At 35.5% G+C, this 19,795-nt stretch overlaps 2 protein-coding genes across 3 annotated transcripts; both read right to left on the reverse strand.

The window, feature by feature from the left end:
- Positions 1-3,449: 3,449 nt before the first annotated feature.
- arl4d (ADP-ribosylation factor-like 4D) lies at positions 3,450-7,546 on the reverse strand. Its single transcript, XM_067368957.1, has 2 exons — positions 7,395-7,546; positions 3,450-6,690 (listed from the first exon to the last, which is right to left on the reverse strand). The coding sequence occupies exon 2, from the start codon at positions 6,561-6,563 to the stop codon at positions 5,961-5,963; it is 603 nt and encodes a 200-aa protein (XP_067225058.1). The 5' UTR covers positions 6,564-6,690; positions 7,395-7,546; the 3' UTR covers positions 3,450-5,960.
- Positions 7,547-10,172: 2,626 nt separating this feature from the next.
- tmem106a (transmembrane protein 106A) lies at positions 10,173-18,864 on the reverse strand. Of its 2 annotated transcripts, none has more exons than XM_067369818.1 (8): positions 18,721-18,864; positions 17,646-17,817; positions 17,469-17,532; positions 17,201-17,354; positions 16,964-17,104; positions 16,737-16,780; positions 16,507-16,560; positions 10,173-11,355 (listed from the first exon to the last, which is right to left on the reverse strand). In XM_067369818.1, exons 1-8 carry the CDS (start codon positions 18,781-18,783, stop codon positions 11,241-11,243), a joined length of 807 nt encoding a protein of 268 aa, XP_067225919.1. In that variant the 5' UTR covers positions 18,784-18,864; the 3' UTR covers positions 10,173-11,240. The 2 variants fall into 2 exon arrangements, with proteins under 2 accessions (XP_067225919.1, XP_067225920.1); XM_067369819.1 differs by having other exon boundaries at positions 18,714-18,853.
- Positions 18,865-19,795: the final 931 nt, after the last annotated feature.

Genomic DNA, 19,795 nt, shown 5'->3' on the forward strand with positions numbered 1-19,795 from the left:
AGGGGGCCTCCCGCCTAATGAATCACACTTACAAAACCAGGCAAGGCAACTAAGAACCATGTTGCATAAGTTAACCTAAATAACATTTACTAGATACTACAAAAATAGAGTACACATTTTATCTATTAGATATCACCATACTTTCCCCACTTAATCACAGTACATTAAAGGGCTAGTTCACCCAAAAATGAAAATTCTGTCGTTCCAAACCCATTAGACATTTGTTCAACTTTGTAACAAATTAAGATTTTAATGAAATCTGAGAGATTTCTGTCTCTCCATTGACAGTCCATGCAACTACCACTTCAACGCTTCAAAAAGTACTTAAAAGTATCGTAAAATGTATCCATATGAATTGAGCAGTTTAGTCAGTTTAGAAATTTGTCATTATTGCTTTACGTTAATGTGATTATTCACATATAAACATTCATCAATGCACACATCAGTTGTGGTAAACAGAAGCTCAAGCATGTTCGGATGTGCGATAACCAATGAGGTTTTTTCGTATATGTTTGCTGATCAGTGTTTATATGTGAATAAAACGGTAAATTAAATCTGTTCGTCATTCGTTTTAACTACCGTTTTAAAAAGTGGTAGTTGCGTGGACTGTCAATGGAGAGACAGAAATCTGTCAGATTTCATTTAAAATATCTTCATTTACAGGTTTGGAACGACATGTGACATGAGGGTGAGTAATTGATGTTTTTTTCTTTAAGTCTAATGAAGAGATAGATGCGAGCTCATTGAAACCCACTAAAACTCCACCCCATCTTTAAAGTCCAGTATGTTTCGATGGTTCCAGTGTGTTTTCCTCAACCTCCAAAGAGTAAAAGTGCAGTGTTTTCCCCAGCAAACCTTTTAAGTTGGGGTATAGATTTATGACCCATGCTATCATGCCCTGGGACTCTGTTCGGTTCCCGACAATCCCACTCTGCAGGACACTTTCTCATCTCAGTCCCAGTGGCAGCTTTACGAGCCTGTGGAAAATAGTGCTGGCTGGAGAGATCGCCGCCTCCTGACAACAACGGTTAAACGATAAACACATTGCATCCCCCAGAGTGAGGGGCGGTCTTACAAACATACTGCGCTGAATCTCTTCCAGACCCGTGAGGTGCCATTCAAGACAATATTGGATTTAGCAATATAGCTAGCGAGAATTTTGGAGATCGTAAGAGACACAGCAGCCATATATACTCTATATCCCTTTCTGCCCCTTGTGTCACCCCCACATGAAATACATAGCCAGCCACAAAGGCAATTAAAAGGTCCTGTGCAGCTCTTTGAGGTCACCCATGGTTACACGCTCACAGTTGCTGAGGTGACAAATAAGAACGTCAGGGCCGTTTGATTTGCCAGCTCTTCCACAGAAGGGGCTCCCTGAGCACCTATGTGCTCTTTTTTGTGATGTGTGAAATTACAGCAGGATTGAGGCCAAAATTGCATCCCAGGATGGCAGCTTTTGATGTTATTGTCCTCTAATCTAGCCCAGATATAAAAAGAAAGCTCAGCTGCACATTTGATGCATACTGTAAGAGCTACTGTTGTTTTGTGTGTACATTTAATTTAGGGAGCTTTTTTCTATCCTAGATCAAAATAAATGAGGATAAAGCGTGGTACAGTGACTGTGGGGAAACACTCCACGATGGATGTGACATGATTTGAAACATGCACCTGCCATCTTGTGATTCCCTTTCTTAATCTTTTAATAATCCCAGAGGCTTCCCCTGCCTTACTTGGGTCCATGTCAACACAGTGACAGATCATTTTGCCAACATTTAGATCCTTATTTTGTTAAATACAGTAGACACAGGAAATGCTTAAACGGCGACTTTTCAAATTGACATTCCGCTGGATATAGATTATAAAAAGGGGTTGTTTTCAAAGGGCCATTTGTTGAGATGTTTGGGAGTTTTTAAGTCTAAGCCCCTGTAAATAGTTAGAAGGGGCCAAAATCCCCTAATTATTAATAGTTATTAGTCTAGTTATTAATAACCACAATTAAAATATCCACCCACAGTGCTCTACACCACAGATATGACAGACCTACACTGTAAAAAATGACCGTGATTTTAACAGTAAAAGACTGTAAAAATGCTGCGGTGAAAAACTGTTGATTGGTTTACAGAAAGTTTCCGTACTATATACGGTGAATAACTGTAATAGATCTAACGGTACATTTAATGTCATTTTACGGTAAAATACCGTTAAATTCACAGTTTTTGGATGTGAAAAATAACAATTCATTGTAAAATTTACAGTGAAAAACCGTATATTGACATTCCCACAATTCCCTGCGTGACACTTCACATTTGATATATTTTCGCTGAAATAACTCTGTTTCTTCTTAGTTTTTCTCATTTTTTTCTAATCAGTTATCTACATTAGGGTTTTATGTTACATCTAATGTTGTTAAATTAATGTTTATTGCATTTTTAAAATTTCATGCATGTTACCATGATGGTGTTTAGTGTGTGTGTGAATGACACTGTGTGCAACTTCTCTATATTAGTATTGTCCTCCTCAGCTTGTGGAAAAGCTGCTTGTGATGAACTTTGATTCATCATGTGATTCTCATCACCACTGTGTTTGGTGACTGTCAGTGTATTATAAAGGTACAAAACAGATATTAGTACTTCATTAGGTTGGTAAATTAACATTATATCAGTTAATGAAATACGTTATTTTACCGTAAATTTAACAGATTTAAAATGTAAAATTCACATGTAACTCCGTAAGTATGTTTACGGTTAGATGTCATTTTTACAGTATTGTTCTGGTAACCACAGCTGCCGGTATTTTTCCGTAGAAACAACGGGATTTTTTTTACAGTGTATTGTTCAAAAGTTTGGGGTCAGCAAGATTTTTTTAAGTTTGGAAAAAAAAAAGAAAAAAAAAAACAGTGTCTTGTGTTCACATTAATTTGAAATGCAGTAAAAACAGTAGACAATTATTCCAATTTAAAATAGCCATTTTCTATTTAATTTTTTTTCATGTAATTTATTCCTATGATGGCAAAGCTGAATTTTCAGAAAACATGCTGATTTGATGCTCAAGTAACATTTCTTATCATTATCAAGGTTGAAAATATGTGTTGAAAGGTTGAAAATGTGTTGCTTAATATTTCAGGATTCTTTGATGAATGGAACATTAAAAAGAACAGCATTTAGATTTTTTTTTAACAATTTTTGATCAATTGAATGTTTCCTTGCTAAATAAAAAGAATCATTTTCTACTTTTAAAAATCTTACAAAAATCCAATAGATTTTGGTTGTTTTAGAAAGAAAAAATTAAAGTTATTGTGTTTTTTGCACTTTAAATAAAAGCAATAAAGAAGTGAAGTGGAATCACACATCCAGTGTGTATATTTGCAACAGACAATTCAGCTGATTTTATTAAAAAAAAAACATTTCAGTTTAGTGGGATTGTCAAAGTAAACCAAAGTAAACATAAGCCCCAGTTTAATAACACTAACAATGATCCAAGAAGCAGAAAAACATCAGATTATAACTGGCATCACTGTGAATAAACATATTTTTATGTGCTACCTTGTCATTGCCATTTTTTCTCCCCCTTTCCTGAATATCAGGCCGCTGGAAGCTTTGGTAATTTTGTAAAAAAAAAAAAAAAATAAAAAAAAATCAGAAAAATGTTGGAAAATGTTATGTTCCAAACTACAATGCCACATGGAACAGCCTTTGAGTTATCTGCAAGCGCTGATAAAATTCCACCATGAAGGTCTGAAGCATGTTTACCCACAAAAGTTAAATGTTGAGTGCAAAGTTGGCAGCTCAATAGTTTGGGTGAGGCTGGAAATACTCCACAGGGCTTGTTTAGTGCATTATCAATGACCGTTCATCTCAATGTGACATCATGCATGGCTGACCTGAGGGGACATGAACAATTTAGAGTGGTCTGGAACAGCTCTTTGTTACATAACCCTTTTCAGATGCTTTTTAAGGACAACTTCCAAGTTTTTTTTTTTTTTACAAGACTCAAATCCACTTCATTATAGTAAAATATTTAGACAAACATTTACATAAGAAAATCCAGCTTGTCAGAGAGGATTACTGTTTGTCTTAAGCTGAAGAGGACAATGCCAGTTCTTAATTAACCAGCTCAGCAGGATAACTTGCCTCATTCTTAAGATAACATCGAGAGAACCAGTTAAGTGAAATGCCACTGAAACCATGACATTTGTCCCTGTCTTCAGAGCTCCACCTCTGTGATACTCATGGTGTATTGATAGCCAGAGGTCGTCGATCAGAAACCTTGACAAGCATCTGTTTTCTGAGGTGGAGTGGAGGCAGGGTGTAGAGATCAATAAAATCTTTAACATTTACCTTGGTGGTGTCCCTTTCAGCAAAGCAGATGCATATTGGATATTGATGGATAAATCAGTCTATTTTTGTCCATTGTTTGGAAACATAGGTATTATTACACTGTAAAAAATATTTTTTTTCTTTTGTCAAATCATCTTCAATAATTAATGTGGTTCAGATAACAAAATATTTTGAGTTTCTGTTTATTAAACCAATCGCCTTCATTGTATTAACTCAAATTTTTCATTTCAATGAACTCAAAATTTGAAGGCAACCAGGTAACTTACTTTTTTAAGTTAAACCAACAATTCTTTTGTACAGTATACTGAAATATAACACTAACTTTAATTAACACATATATTGTTTTCAAAAACACACAAGTTATATAGTATAACAAATATTTTAATCCTAAACAAATTATCAAAATGGCAAGTTACATATCATCCTGCCACAGGCCCAGAAGTCTTATTACATTACCACATTCACTGATGTTATAAATCATATCCGTTTCAGTCTCCTCACCATAAACCCAGAGCACCAATTAATCCAATCAGAGCAAAGCAGCTGCTTTACTAGGAAGTTGATAGCAAAGTAAATAGATTTGTCTGTCTGTGCAATGATGGGGGTCGGGACATCTAAAAACCATTTGCCTTCTTAAAACGCTTCAAACCTCAAAATTAGAGTAGATTTGCATCACTGTCCATTCTGTATGCCTATCTCTCTACATCCTGCATATATCTCACTTTGGCTGTTTAATAAATTCTTATCTTTGTATAATGTGTCAGCAAATGTGATATAACGTTGCTTCCGCCCGTTTCCAAATGAGGCTATAACATCAAGGTTACATCAAACAATGTTCTTTCAGCATCAATGCATTTCCTGTGGGACGCTCTCCCTGAACACTGATGACATCATCACGAGCGCCTGCTCTATTAATACTTTAATAATTGCTGCTTTCTGTTTCATCACAGTGAATTAAAACCATCTATCTATCTAATAAATAATACAAGTTTTGATAATAAATTATAATAAAGATTATCATTTATTTCAGCAAAGACTCTACAGCCTCAGGAAGAAAAGATATGGCTTCTGAAGCACTGACTGTGTCAAAGTCATCTATAATTTATTAATTCTACAGCATTACAAAAACTATTTACAGCATGTAAAAACAAACAGGTATTCCAACTAAAATGTAGATCCGCGAATAGTGAATCTCAGTGATTCGCTTTGGACTTCCGTTTCACAACTAACATAGCGTGAACATGTATATGGCCTTTTATTATATCGGCGCTGGCAATCAACTCAAAGAATGTGAAAAAAGGATGCCTGAAGTCTGGTGAAATCAATATTCAGCCAAGCAATGATTCAGTCTCTTTCTTGCTTGAAAAAAAAAGAAAGAACAGGATATAGGCTTATTTCTGCTGATACTACAGCCTATCAATGCTATCACATATTCCTTCATTACAAAAGGGAGCTGCACAGCAATAACTCGGCATGGAAGAAAGCAGTTCAATACTGTGTGACACATAAAGGTCAAATCTGTTTTCTCCTGGCCACTGGGCCATCTGGAGCATTTTCTTCATTCAGGGATTTGCAAAAATCCTACAACAACTCAGGGTCCACGAGGCTGTCACAGTCAGCTCATCTTTTTTTCTTGCCGTGCTTAACCATTTTCTTTCGTTTGAGGATCATATCATACAGTTTTTCCAAACCGAGCTGCAACCCTTGCCCGTCGACCGCACTGCACCCTTGCACGTGGTGTAGGGTGGAGGCACTCAGTTCATGTACAGCCAACACCTTCTCCACGTCACAAACAGGCAGTGCGACTGGAAGGTCCTGTTTGTTAGCTAACACCAGCACTGGTACTCCTTGGTTTTCTGACGTACGAGTAATCTTGTGCAACTCCACCTTAGCCTCCTCCATGCGCTCCGCCTCCGTGGAGTCCACCACAAAGACCATGCCGTCCGTGCGCCGCGTGTAGGACTTCCACAAAGGCCGGAGCTTCTCCTGACCACCCACGTCCCACACCTGAAAGGTAATGGCACGGCCATTTCCGACCGGAACTTTAATCTTCTCAGTGTTAAATCCCTTGGTTGGGATAGTTTCAACAAACTCCTTCAGCTTCAGTCTGTAGAGAAGCGAGGTTTTGCCCGCAGAGTCCAAACCAATGACCACAACGTGGAGGGACTGGAAGTTAGGCAAGAACGGTGTGTTGGGGGCAATCTCTGTCAATTGGTTTCCCATGGCAACTTGGTTTTCTCACCCTCTTGTAAGGAGAAACAGATTCGTCTAAGTGTTTGGCATTTGCACCTACTTCAAAGGTACTGCAGGCAGACAGAGGTGCTGTAAGATCGCCGGCACCGTGTGGAACCTAATTAAAGAAAAACAAAAGCTGATTATCATCACCGATATGGAAGTTATTTACAACTTCACCAGATTTGCCTTCAAGCAAAGGAAAATAAAATACAAAGAGTAAACCGGCTGCAACGTTTTAGGAGTTACTAAATTAAATGTTAAAGTAATGAAAAAGTATTTGGTTATATACAAAAAAAAATAAATGTTTAAATTAAATTACCAAAAAGGCTTAGGTTTTATATTGACAATAACTAACTATAAGACTCTTTAGTAACAAATAAGTTAATTGTAGGTAAAGACTGAGCTGTCTAGAGGTTGCTCTCAATGCTTGCCGACCTAATCCTCTTAACAGTCTAAACAGAAATAGATTTCTTTAAAAAAAAAAAAAAACCTAATATAATTTCAGGCAAAAAACTTATTTATTTTTACATTTACGCATATAGTTTAAATGGAAATTATGGGTAGGCTATGCCAACGTCTAAGTAATATTACAACTACTGTCAAATGTACGAAAGCTGGGTCATTTAAAGTTTAAAATAGTAAAATCCTATTCGAAACAACTTTAAAAATCATTAAAAAGGTTACAGACTACAACATAAAATCAAAAACATCTCTGTCGAGCAAATTCAGCAGATACTTGAGACCGAAATCCGCAGTGTAGCGAGCACCTCGCTTGTGAAACGAAGCTGTTTAATCTTTGTCAGAATTTACTACACTTACCTAAAAGGTGTCTATCTTGTAACAGGCAGCTTTTCCATTTCTCACTTTAAAAACATAGTCGACCAGTTCTCAAAGCGACTCAAAACACTGATCATTTTCCAGAGTCTCTCTTCCCTCCGATACCAGTGACCTCAGAGATGAAAGTGGAGCCGAGCGCGCAAGATCCAGAACAACAATCCCCGCATGTGACGTCACGTGAACCCCTCGTTCCTCCCTCGCGACTCCCTCTAGCGTCTGATTGTTCTGCGTCTCGTATCGAATGTCAAGTCGTGTTTGTTTTCTACCCAAACAGCACCTCTCTGTGGCGAGCCTGAGGCATCGAAACTACCAAGTAGTAGATCTTGTATCTCATTTTTGCTGTGTATGAGTGCGAATTATGGAGGGTTCCCCCTTCCCCCTAAATTATTTCTTAAGAAAAAGCTTATTCTATAAAATGTATTTATCACAATACGCTAGCGAACATAATGTAGTAACCAGCAAGAGCTGCTCAGAAAGTAGGCCTACATCTACAAAATCCCAAAATCACGTTTTTCTAGATTTACATATCATATGCTACATTACAAAAGTTAGTGTTTTGTTTAAAATATTTAATAACTAAGCCAGGGTACCATAACTTTAACCCACATGAAAAAAAAAAAAAAACTTAATAGTAATTATACTAGTGTTTTTGAGCAATATTATATTAAAGTAGGCTACTTGAATTAATTTGTTGTAGTAATTCTATAGTCGCTGTGATAATATAAATAGTAACCTAATATAAACAAATTACCCAATACTGTACTGAGTTATCTACAACTATAGGGTATATTATACTACAACACACAGTTTACTGCAGTTAAAAACGTATACTACAGTATTTATTACAGTTAATCAGTTCACTTTATATAGTATGCTATAGCATTCATTAACAACGAGTTGTAAATCCTATAATATATACAGTATACTACAATTTACTATAGTATCGTTCAAATACACTATAGTGTTGTTTAATATAGTATTTTTTCATAAAATAATTAAACACTGTAAAAGGCTGTGATCTAATGTTACAAGCAAAATGTCTATAATAAACCTTTTCAATCAACTCTGCAAATTTTCAGAGGGTTTTAGTATGTTTTTATTTTCTAATAGTACTTAATTATGGTACACAATATGATATCAATGAGGAAAATATTGCTGCTTAAAATTAGTCATTTTAACAATATCAATAAACATTTTCATACATTTTTTATTTATTTATTTTTTTATAAGTATGTTGCCTCGAGGCAACATTACACAATAGAAAAAATTTAACATTTGGCATTTTCATGTAGAAAAAAGGAATATATTTATTGAAAACATCAATTTCTTTAACTAGACACTTGAACAAAAAAAAAAAAAAAATATCCAGTTTTTAATGTATTAAAAGTTTCATATTTAATAAAAAGTAACATTTTATATCCAGCTGTTGCCCTCGGGCAACATTGTACCATAGTGGAACACAAGTATTACCAAACCATCATGTTATCATCTCCATCTTCTCTCTTACCCTCACTCTATTGAAAATAAGCAGATCATAATATTTGCAGATATAGTATGTCAATTACCATTCTCATAAATGCATTACAAAATCATGTGAAAATGCAAATATATTTAGATAATTCTAACTCTTTTCCTTACAAAAATAATACATTTGTATTCAAACCTATTATGCCTGTATGGCCTTATGCGATTCCATTGTTTTTTTTGTTTTTGTTTTTTCTCTAAAACATTTGATGATATATAATGTAAAGTTCTTGAAAATACTTCTTTACTTACCAGTGTTACTCTTTGGTGGGTGATTAAATAGATACAAACAAGTGAAAAAGCACTTTTCATTGGAGAAAATATGGAGCCATGTGACGTGCTGAAACAGGACACAAAATGGACCCCTGTTGGTCATGTTTTGGTCTTTTTTGCACTTTTATTGATTAGTATTTGAGTTATTCTGTCCTGAGATACGTTTGATTAATCAATTGGTGCCTTATTTTATTAAAAACAAACTAAAATAGACCATGTTGCCTGGAGGCAACACCGTACCATAGAGGGTTAACAAACAATTAAATTGACAACGCCCTACAATCGTACGTGTGGCGTCAGCACGTTGAAAGCTTTTGCTGAACGTTGCTAGGAAACCAACAAGCCTTCCAAAAAGGACGTAGAGTTGTCCGGTGTGGATTGGACATACCTGCAGAACAACTGAACTTGGTAAATTGTTTCTACTGCTCTGCAAATCTGCTTTTCTTTGGCAGTTTTCAGAATTAATATTGTTTATTGTAGTTTTTCTTAATCTAGAACATATTATTGCATGTTTTTGCTCTGCCTATAGTAGACACTTGTGATGTAACGGTATCGGGCTGGCACAGGATGAATGGTACAGGACTAAATACGCTACAAATCTAAAACGGCAACGACTTGTCACATTATGAATATTTTATTTTTGTTTACCTCATTGCGTTCACTGCTATCTCAGCTTTGTCCTGTTGTGTCAACATTTATGAGCAGCTAGGAAATCAGTTCAGTGTTTATTTCTTTATGAGCGTGTCATGACAAAGGAAACATCTCACCATGTGGGTTTGAATTTCATTAATCAGGAAACGGTCTCATGTTACAGGCCAGCTTGTGGTGTAACATGTCAGCGATGCACTGGGAGGCCCGCCGCCGTCAGCAAGTGCTGGATCGCAGATTATCTGCCTCAGTTAAGCAGGTTCCTATGTTAAAAATATAGCTTTGAACACATATTTTTATTAAAAAATAAAAAGGTCATCCAAGTTAAATAATACATCTAAATAATATGGGTTTTTATTTATTTTTTAAGGAAGACAAGCAAGGTAAAAAGAAAGAGCATTCTGAAGCACATATGACACCCTGTAAACCTGCAGGGTCTGTAGGTAAAGCTGCTCATAATAACAGGTCAAACATAAGTACACTCAAGAATTCTCCATTGTTTACATGCCATTAAGAACAAAGAATCACCGCTTTAGAGGTGACTGAATTTGAATGATCAAAATACAAAATTAACTACAACATAAAATACATGGAATCTTAATGCAGTCAGTGTAAACATATTTGTTTTCTTCAGAGGCTGACGAGCAATGCAGTTGCAAGTGTCATGCCAAGATGAAAAGATACACAGTGAGTACTGCAAACTTTTTTAACCTGTTCCTATATAATGTAGCAGTAAGATTCAACAGATCATGTGGTTAGATATTATCTATTTATATTTTTTACCTTTACATAAAGACAGTTTGACTTTAGAACCATTTTATTTTGTCCAGCCCATGTATGTGTATAATTTCACAGTGATTATTTGAAGAATTTATAAGGTGGAAATGATCCAAAAAAAAAAAAAAAGCAGCATCTACATAAGATGTGTGCTTGATTTGCTTCAGTCCTTGCAGTATTCCCAGCAATGGTGAAGATGAAGGCCAGACTACTGGACAGTACCAACTCCACATATTAAGGTGTATTTTACAGGAAACCAGACTTTATTGTTCTTTCATAATGCTAATTAAAACAGAACTGTGTATTTAACAATTCTGATGCATAATTTGCTCAAGAATTCTCAACAAATAAAATTAACATTTAATGTGCAAATTGGTGTTGTGCAAATTTTAAAACGTTTATATTATGTAAACACTAATAAATCAACAAGCAAGAAAACTGGTCTAAGTTAGCAACACATCTTCATTATTCCAGTGATTGTACTGTATCATATGCTACTGTCATTATAATCAAAAACCATTTAAACGGACTGTAGTAAACTACAATCCTGTTTAAAGATTTGTATTTCATCAACATTCATGGCCATAGATTGGCAATGGTTTATTCTTAAAGCAGAGGGAAGTGATGAGGCATAGTGGAATTCACTCCACAGTCAATATACTCATAGGCATCTGTAGACATCTCCTCTGAATGGGACAGGTAGGAGACTTTGATGTTTAATCTGTAGAGAACACAAGGAATTGTACATGAATTACTAAATATGAATTGAACTGAATTTATATAACCAAACATTGACACGTGGCATGCATAGTTTAAGAAAATGAACAATGACCAAGATTTAATTTCTTCAAAAATATTAAGCAGCGCAATGTTATATGAGCATTTTTGACATGATTTCTGAAGGACCATGTAACTGAAGACTGGAGTAATGGCTGCTAAATTTCAGCTTTGCCTAATTTAGGAATAAATTACATTTTACAATATAATATAAAAGAAAATAATTGTTTTACATTATACATTGTATCACAATATTACTGTTTTGCTGTATTTATAATCAAATAAATGCAGCCATGGTGAACATACGAGACTTTGTTCATAAGCATAAGATGACCCTTAACGTTTGAACGGTAGTGTGGATATTTTACTATGGGTGTGGGTTTTTTTTTTTTGGTCATGCACTTTATAACCTGTAAGATTTTAATATAGACCAAAGTCCACAAAGTTCACATCACTGAGAGTCAGCAAAAAAAAACTAACACTGAGTTTGTGAAAAGTCATTCATGGGTCACCGGTTGTTTGACCAATCAATTTTGAATGAATGAATGAGACATTTATATAGCGCTTTACTTATGTACTTCTGTACACCCAAAGTGCTCAATTATATGGGTGGTCTCTCCTCAACCACCACCAGTGTGCAGCATTCACTTTGATGATACGACGGCATCCACAGAACAACAGCGCTAGTGCGCTCACCACACACCAGCTATAGGTAGAGAGAAGAGAGAGTGATTGAGCCAATTCAAAGGATGAGGATTATTAGGACAGAATTTGGCCAGGACACCAGGGGCCAATTGTTCAAAAAGTTTAATCTGGATCAGAATGGTCTGAATTTGGAAATCCCATATTTTGCTATCCAGGATCAGCTAATCCATCTCACTTTTGTGCTTTTTTTTTTTTCAAAGCAAAATTGGATTGGATCACCCTAATCCAGATACACATTTTGTCAGATTACCAAATCTGGATTACTAGTGTGCTACGGTACAGAAGAGGATTAGGGCCAAGCAATAATAAAAAAATAAAACCATCTCGAGATTAAAGTTGTTAAATTTCGAGAAAAAAAGTGGAAATAAAATGTTGAGAATAAAGTCATTAAATTACAAGAAAAAACACTTTAAATTTCAAGAAAAAAGTCGAGATAAAATGTTGAGGATAAAGTCATTAAATTATGAGAAAAAAGTCGTTAAATTATGAGAACAAATTCGTTTAATTTAACGACTTTTTTCTCATAATTTAATGACTTTATTCTCAACATTTTATCTCGACTTTTTTCTCGAAATTTAAAAAAAATTATCATAATTTAACGAATTTTTTCTCGTAATTTAACGGCCCTAATCCTCTTCCGTACTACGGAGTCCCTAAAGGGACATGGTGATAGAAAGAATATGAGATGGGGAAAAAAAAAAAACATTTCAGTTCATCCGAAAAACTTTGCGTTCACTCCCAAAGAACTTTAGGTTCATCTCTTATGATTGTGCCAATGTAGTTTACAAACAGTGATAAAAAAACACTTTGAATTAAATATTTTTGTTTGATATTTACAGCTGTTTGTGGATTATTTTATGGCACCAAAATCCTTTTTTTTACTTTACAGGTTACCGAAAGTCAATATTTAGCCTAATGTCTACTTCTAATTTATTACTTTAAAGGTGCACTATGTAAAATAGTAAGATCTCTGCTAGAGGTCGCTAGAGTTCTATTAAAAACAAAGGCGTAGCTTGATGACGCCAAGTTTGAGCACGGAATCTTGGGACATGTGGTCTTTACCTCAGCAGCCGGTGGAAAAGAATTGAGATATGACTCGGAAAGAAATCATGTTCATGGATGCGATTATTAACGTTATTAACATTATTGTAGTATGAACCAGAGCAGGACCGAGTGTTGTGGGAGCTGAACGAGGCCATTGGAGCGATTGCCCAACATGCCTCATAAGCAGCAGAACTTTTATTATGCCGCAGTCACCGGCGCCGCTTCCACTTCTCTTGTCATGAATGAGGTAACGCAGCTCTGTTTATCATATTAGAGACATTTGAGAGTGTTGAAAATGTTATAACGTTACTCTGTGCATTCACTCGGCGGCTGCTGTGAGACACTTGTTGCACACTGCAGTAAGATAGATGGATTTTAGAATATCATTAAATACTGGATGGCTTGTGTTGATAAATGACATGTAATTAATTTTAAAACATATGATGGAGAAAATGGTGTATTAATGTTACTAAAAATAAAGCTGCATCTGATTATGCTATGTTAGCTACTTCACAAAACAGTGTTTTTCTCTGAGGCATGGTAAAGCATGGTACTCACAAAAAAAATAAGAAAATTAGATTCAAGCAATAAGACTAAACGTGTTGAGCTATATAACAATAATTCGTTTTCTGTCTATAAATATATCAAAACAGTTGTGCCCTTGCTTATTAAAACATGTAAATATTAAAGCATCTTTGGTGTTTCCATGGTTTCTACAAAATAAGACCAGAAACCGAGGGTAACGCGGATATGATGCAACTGACAGGCGACCCCTCACACGTCCCGGAGCCTTGGTCAAAATTGCAATTTTCCCACGATTTACAAATAGTTGCAAACATTTGGGATGTTGTAAGTACTCAAGTGAACAAACACTGGCCTAGTGGTTTTTGGATATTTTACTGCAATATTCTTACATATTGCACCTTGAACAGTTAAACTATTTGAGAGCAAAATAAAAAATGTGTGTATTTGTATTACATGATAAAAATGTTGTAATTTTTGTCCAGTTTTAAGGTTTTATTACATTTTTGTTCCTGAAATCCACCCTTCTGATGTGATCAGTATAATACTTTTTTTTTTTTTTTTGGATCAAAGGTATCCCAATCTTACTAAAACATTTTGACCAAAACAAACTGATGATTTTATCCAGATCAAAACCAAGATTGGATTTTGTGATCTAATCTGATTTCAGAAATCCTTTTTTTCTTTTGAACAACCCATTTTCAGGATTTGATCCAATCCGATAGCCGAAATCCGATCAGGTTTCTTTAGAACAACTGGCCCCAGGGTTTCACCCTTACTCTTTACAAGAAGTGCCTTAATGACCACATAGAGTCAGAACCTTGTTTTAAGGTCTCTTCCGAATGACGGTGATTGTTACAGTATAGTGTCCCCATCACTGTACTAGGGTGCTAGGACACACACAGACCTCATGACACCTCTTCCAGCAGCAACTTGCTTATCCCAAGAGGTCTCCCATCCAGCTACTAACCAAGTTCAACCCTGCTTGGCTTCAGTGGGCAACCAGTCTTGGGCTACAGGGTGATATGCCTGTGGCTTGACCAATTTTATTTAATTTTTTTTTTTATTTTACTTGGTTTAACCACAGTAATCATGTGTGTTATGGCTTACAATACGGATGTTTACATGTTTATGTTTTTAGTTCAGGATGGTCTGAACTCCTTGAAATAAAACTTGATCTCTATAGTGCATTACAAGATACATTATATATATATATATATATATATATATATATTAGAGTACCCCAGGGATGACGTGTTTTTGTAGGCCAACCCGGAAGTTAGCGGCGCACGGGTTCCCTCGGTTGAAAGCCTATGCATTTTTCCCATAGACTTTTGGAAAATCGCAGAAAATAAGCTCTGTGTTTAACAGAGGGTTATGACACTTACACATTTTGTCTATCAAGATCATCTTTACAAGTTAATAACATTTATACATTTTGAAGCCTAAATAAAGTCGTCAGATATAAAAAGCTATCAAAGGACTACAGCACACCTTAGTCGCGGATCAACGTCACCACCACCAAGCTTCCTCAAACTTTATTTAAAAAACAACTTTATTTATAAACATGCTCGCTGATTATGATCTGTGCTGTTATAAATACTTATCCACTTTTTCATGAGAAATGCTGTCCAAATGTCCCGTTTTTAATGATGACGTCTAAAGTCCCCGGCAAAGGAAGTAGTCCCTTTTAGCAATTTGTTAGCAACCGCCGATTTTAAGACACAGTAAAAGTTTAAAAAAAAAAATCACAAGTGGGTTATAACTGGTGTGTTTTATGTCATAGATCAAAACGTGAAAGTATTTAGAGGCTTTGTTTACCACAGACCTTATTTCAGGCGATTTAGCAAAAACCCATTCAAAAAACCCATTTACTTTACGGCGTTGGAACCGGAAGTCCTGAAATGCTAACTCTCTTCCGGGTTTTGCCTACAAAAATGCGTCATCCCTGAGGCACTCTTTAGCTTATGCTTGTCAGGCCTAAAACAGCAGATAGGGGGCCTCATAAATGTCCAAGTTCCCTTTAGAAGTTTGCTAAGGCCCCCTTGTGGTCCCCAGCCCCCTGCTTGAGAACTCAAACTCAACATTTTTTAAGCAGAATGCTACCATAGAGGACTATTTTCCATAGAGGAAAATTTCAGGTTCCCATCTGGACCCACACTAAAGATAGGGAAATGAAACATTGACATTTTTGCATGCATACTATATTTAGGTACTGAAACTAAAACTTACACCTGAGACTCCTTTCCTTTATAAAGCCTAAAGTTGATCCTTAAGAGTAATCTTCATTTTAAATTTGGCCTTATATTGCAAGTCTAAGGCACATGAATAAGCTTTACACGAGTCAGCTCGTGTGAGCTGAGATATTGAGGTCTGTATAACCAAAATGTGTTGTGGGCCATGACACAAACATAGCCACTGTAGTTAAACCTAGTTAAAAAAAAAAAAAAAAATGGTGATCACTCAAAAAAAAAAAAAAAAAAGAAAAATTATATGGTCAAGCAACCTCCATTGGACTGCTTGAGATGGACTGACCCTCATAATATAAATGGACTAAGTGACTTTGTTATTGCCATTTGCTGACTGCTGCTTCTCTCAAACATGATTTAACATTACATGTGGACTGAAATACAAGTCATTTGTTGTATTTACAGTGAATAGATTTTAGAATGTTATACCAGACATGAATTCAAATAATTATTTAATGGGCACCCTCCAAATCCCAGCCTTCAAAACATCAACCAACGCTGGCAACCATCCTTCACTGATTCAGTCAAATAGTATGCTAAGAGAAATGCATACTTGCTTAAAAATGTATACTTACTGCAAATGTAAGAATAAGGTGTGAATCCGAAAGGCACGTGACTTGCAGTAATTACTGTAAAAGGAACAGACGTTAGAAAGCGTTTTTTAGATATATTTTGTGTATATGAAAATTGTCATATACACTGTCATAAACATGATGTAATTTACACTGAAATTATAGTTGGAAACCATACATAATGATTAAAAGACCTTAATTGAGGTTCAGATATTGATTAAATCATTACTTACTTAAGGCCTGTGTCATCAATAATAATGTCGGCTATAACTTTAATCTGAAAGATGAAAGAAAGATGAATGAAATCCCTATCAGGATAAATGGAGGCTTTCAAGAAAGCTTTTTTTTTTTTTTTTTTTTTTTTGCTAGATTCATTCATAATTCTCTTCCCAGGTTTCCATTGCCTTGTATAAGTCATCTGATTCTTTACATAATTCGCTTGAATAATAAAAAATTTTACCGTTTTTTGTGATCGAGGAGGAAGTATGGTGACACTGGGGTACTTGGTGTTGCCAACCACAGTCTCGAAAATCAATGATTGCACACTAAGATTTGCAGCTTTGATACTGACAAAGTTTTGGTTGGTGAGGTTCATTTCGTGCTGAAGAATGGATAATACATAGGATTACAAGCTTTATAAAAAACTGCAATACAGCAGTCGAATCTTAGACTGTAATTTGTGCGTCAGATCACCTACCGTGACCACCATTTTAACTGTTTCTGGAGTGAAATAGACCATAGATGACTGTAGTTCCACAGGTGACATATCCATACTCCGTGGGAAGAGGAAAAACAGGATCAACGAGCAGATCAGGAGGCAAACCCCCACTGATATACACACATACAGTTTCCTGTGGGACATTAAATAATGTTGTAAATATATTTGAAAATATTAACATGATGTTATTAACCACCGAAAAGAGAAAATAGCAGAAATACAGGCTGCTTGTCATAGTGATACTGACGTGTGGTGAGGCTTTAGCCTTTGGTCGCTGCAAGGAATGACTGCCACGAGCTGATTCTCCTGACCTGAAGAAGTCAAGGGTCAAGATAAGACAGACTAAGGGTGAAAACTTTACCCTTTAAAGAAACTTTATTTGTAACCAAATGATAAAAAAATTAGTAAAAACACTGAAACCTGCCTCTCGGTATGCGTCCTGTGCCCTGGCAGGTAGGACATGGATCTGATTGTACTTCCCCATTTATACTGCCATAGTCCAACCATCTGGAAAGCCTCCGTTTCTCTCCATTTTTATTCAGGGACATAATGCTGTATTTCCAGAAGATATCAGGTCGAAAGTAAAGACCTCCACCCTAAACAATAAGAGAGCTCCACTAAGGTTTGTAAATTGATGACATAATCAACAAGCACTCAATCTAAATTTTCACTTTAGATTAGGGTGACAGTGATTATATTGTTCTAGTTATACATTACAGTAACAATCCAAACTGTCTCCAAAACATCCACTCAAGGTCTAGCTGTAAAACAGTAAAATATCCCGAAAAAAGCAACAAATCTCCACAGCAATAAAAATGCAAAAGACGTCAAAGATCATAATGGAACAAAGTTCCATCATTTGATTAAAGACTTTATACGGCACGGTTCACGTGACCTTTGAGGAAACATTTGTATACATAATTTTCATATACTAATATTTATACAAGTCAACATTCTTTCAATTGACATAATTTAACTTTGAATTAAAGTAAATAAAGTGGCATGGAAGAGTGCAAAGCAATAGTTCACAACCCAAATTACGTTACAAACATTATCTTTTGTGATTGTTTCGGATGTTGGTGATCACCGACAACTTTCGAGTTTAGGGAAAAGAAACCAAATTTATAGCAACCGCTTCCAGCTGCAACATTTTGTGAGGAAACGATATTTAGAGTTAGCTATCTTATAATGCAAAATAGTCTGTTTAAGTTAAGTTACCTGGACAGCATTTGACTCCAAGTCCAAACGTGTCTAATGTTAGTAGGCAACTTTTATACGTTTCTGAACACAGCAGTAATGTGTAAGGTTAACAACGTTTTGAGAAAGATACAAGTAACGTTACACAGACAAACCTCACAATGTCGCACCAAAGATGACTGGCAAGATTAAGGCAAAAGACTGCATACATTTATATCAGTTTCCTTCCTACATCTTGTCGTGTCATCATAACATTATTAAATGGATTTATGACAAATCTTCAAAGCGCACTTACCACTTACCGTGAATTCATCTGAGCATTGTTTGATATCTGGATTTACTCTTTCCCCGCAAATTAATGTCATTCGTTGCGTAAATTATTGTAGACACCACATGCCACATTCCTTCAAGACTCGAGAATGAACTTTCGAGTGCGCACTGCTCAGCTACTTCCCTATTTTGGTCCTTCACAGCTGTTTGCTGTCGCCATCTGGTGGTCATAATCGATACTGAGATAACATTGGCTGAGACTACAGCATTTTGTAGTAACATTTCATATAGCATATAAATTGGGATTATTATTATTTTGGAATTAGTTTCAAGACTTCTTAGAGATTTACAAAGAAAAATAAAAAATATAAAAATGTATTAAAAGAGAAGTGAAATTTTGAAAGGGATTTAAAAAAGGGTAGTACGGAACTGAATACATTAGCAGAGTTGATTGACTAATCCCAGAATAATCTTCTCTCGCTCTATCTCATGATGGAGAATTGAAAAAAAATAAAATCACACATCTAGGTATATTAAGCAGAAATGGGAAAGAGAATTAGGGGAAGAAATTCCAAATAAAGAATGGTATTTTGCTTGCAAGACACACAAACATACCTGTTCACAGAGATGGAAAAATCTAGTGCGTTTTTCTCATAAAGTAAACAATTATCCACACCACAACTATGATGGAGAATGTGTGGGCAGTCAATGTTCATGTATTCTAGAGTTGTCCAAAAATATTACCCTTTTGGAACATGTTTTTGTTGGAGTTAAAAAAAGATTTTCGGATATGAAACACCAAGTGAATTTCACAATATTGTATTACACCCATTAGAAACATTACACACACTGTGCCGAGAAGAGATGTATATCTTGTTAATATATTAAGTGTAGCGTGTAAGGGGAGTATAAGCAGGACATTTCTTGGAGAATGGATATAAATTGTTAAATATACAATTGGCTTTTATTTTGAGACATATAAGGATCTATTTGTAAAATACTGGAAGAAATGGATTGAGTACTGTAATGTAAACAATAATCATTGATTGGATATATGTGAATTGTTCTAAAACAGAATACATATCCCCTTCCCCATTGTTTTTCCCC

This window comes from Chanodichthys erythropterus, chromosome 19, assembly GCF_024489055.1.
Source record: "Chanodichthys erythropterus isolate Z2021 chromosome 19, ASM2448905v1, whole genome shotgun sequence".
Taxonomy (NCBI): Eukaryota; Metazoa; Chordata; class Actinopteri; order Cypriniformes; family Xenocyprididae; genus Chanodichthys; species Chanodichthys erythropterus.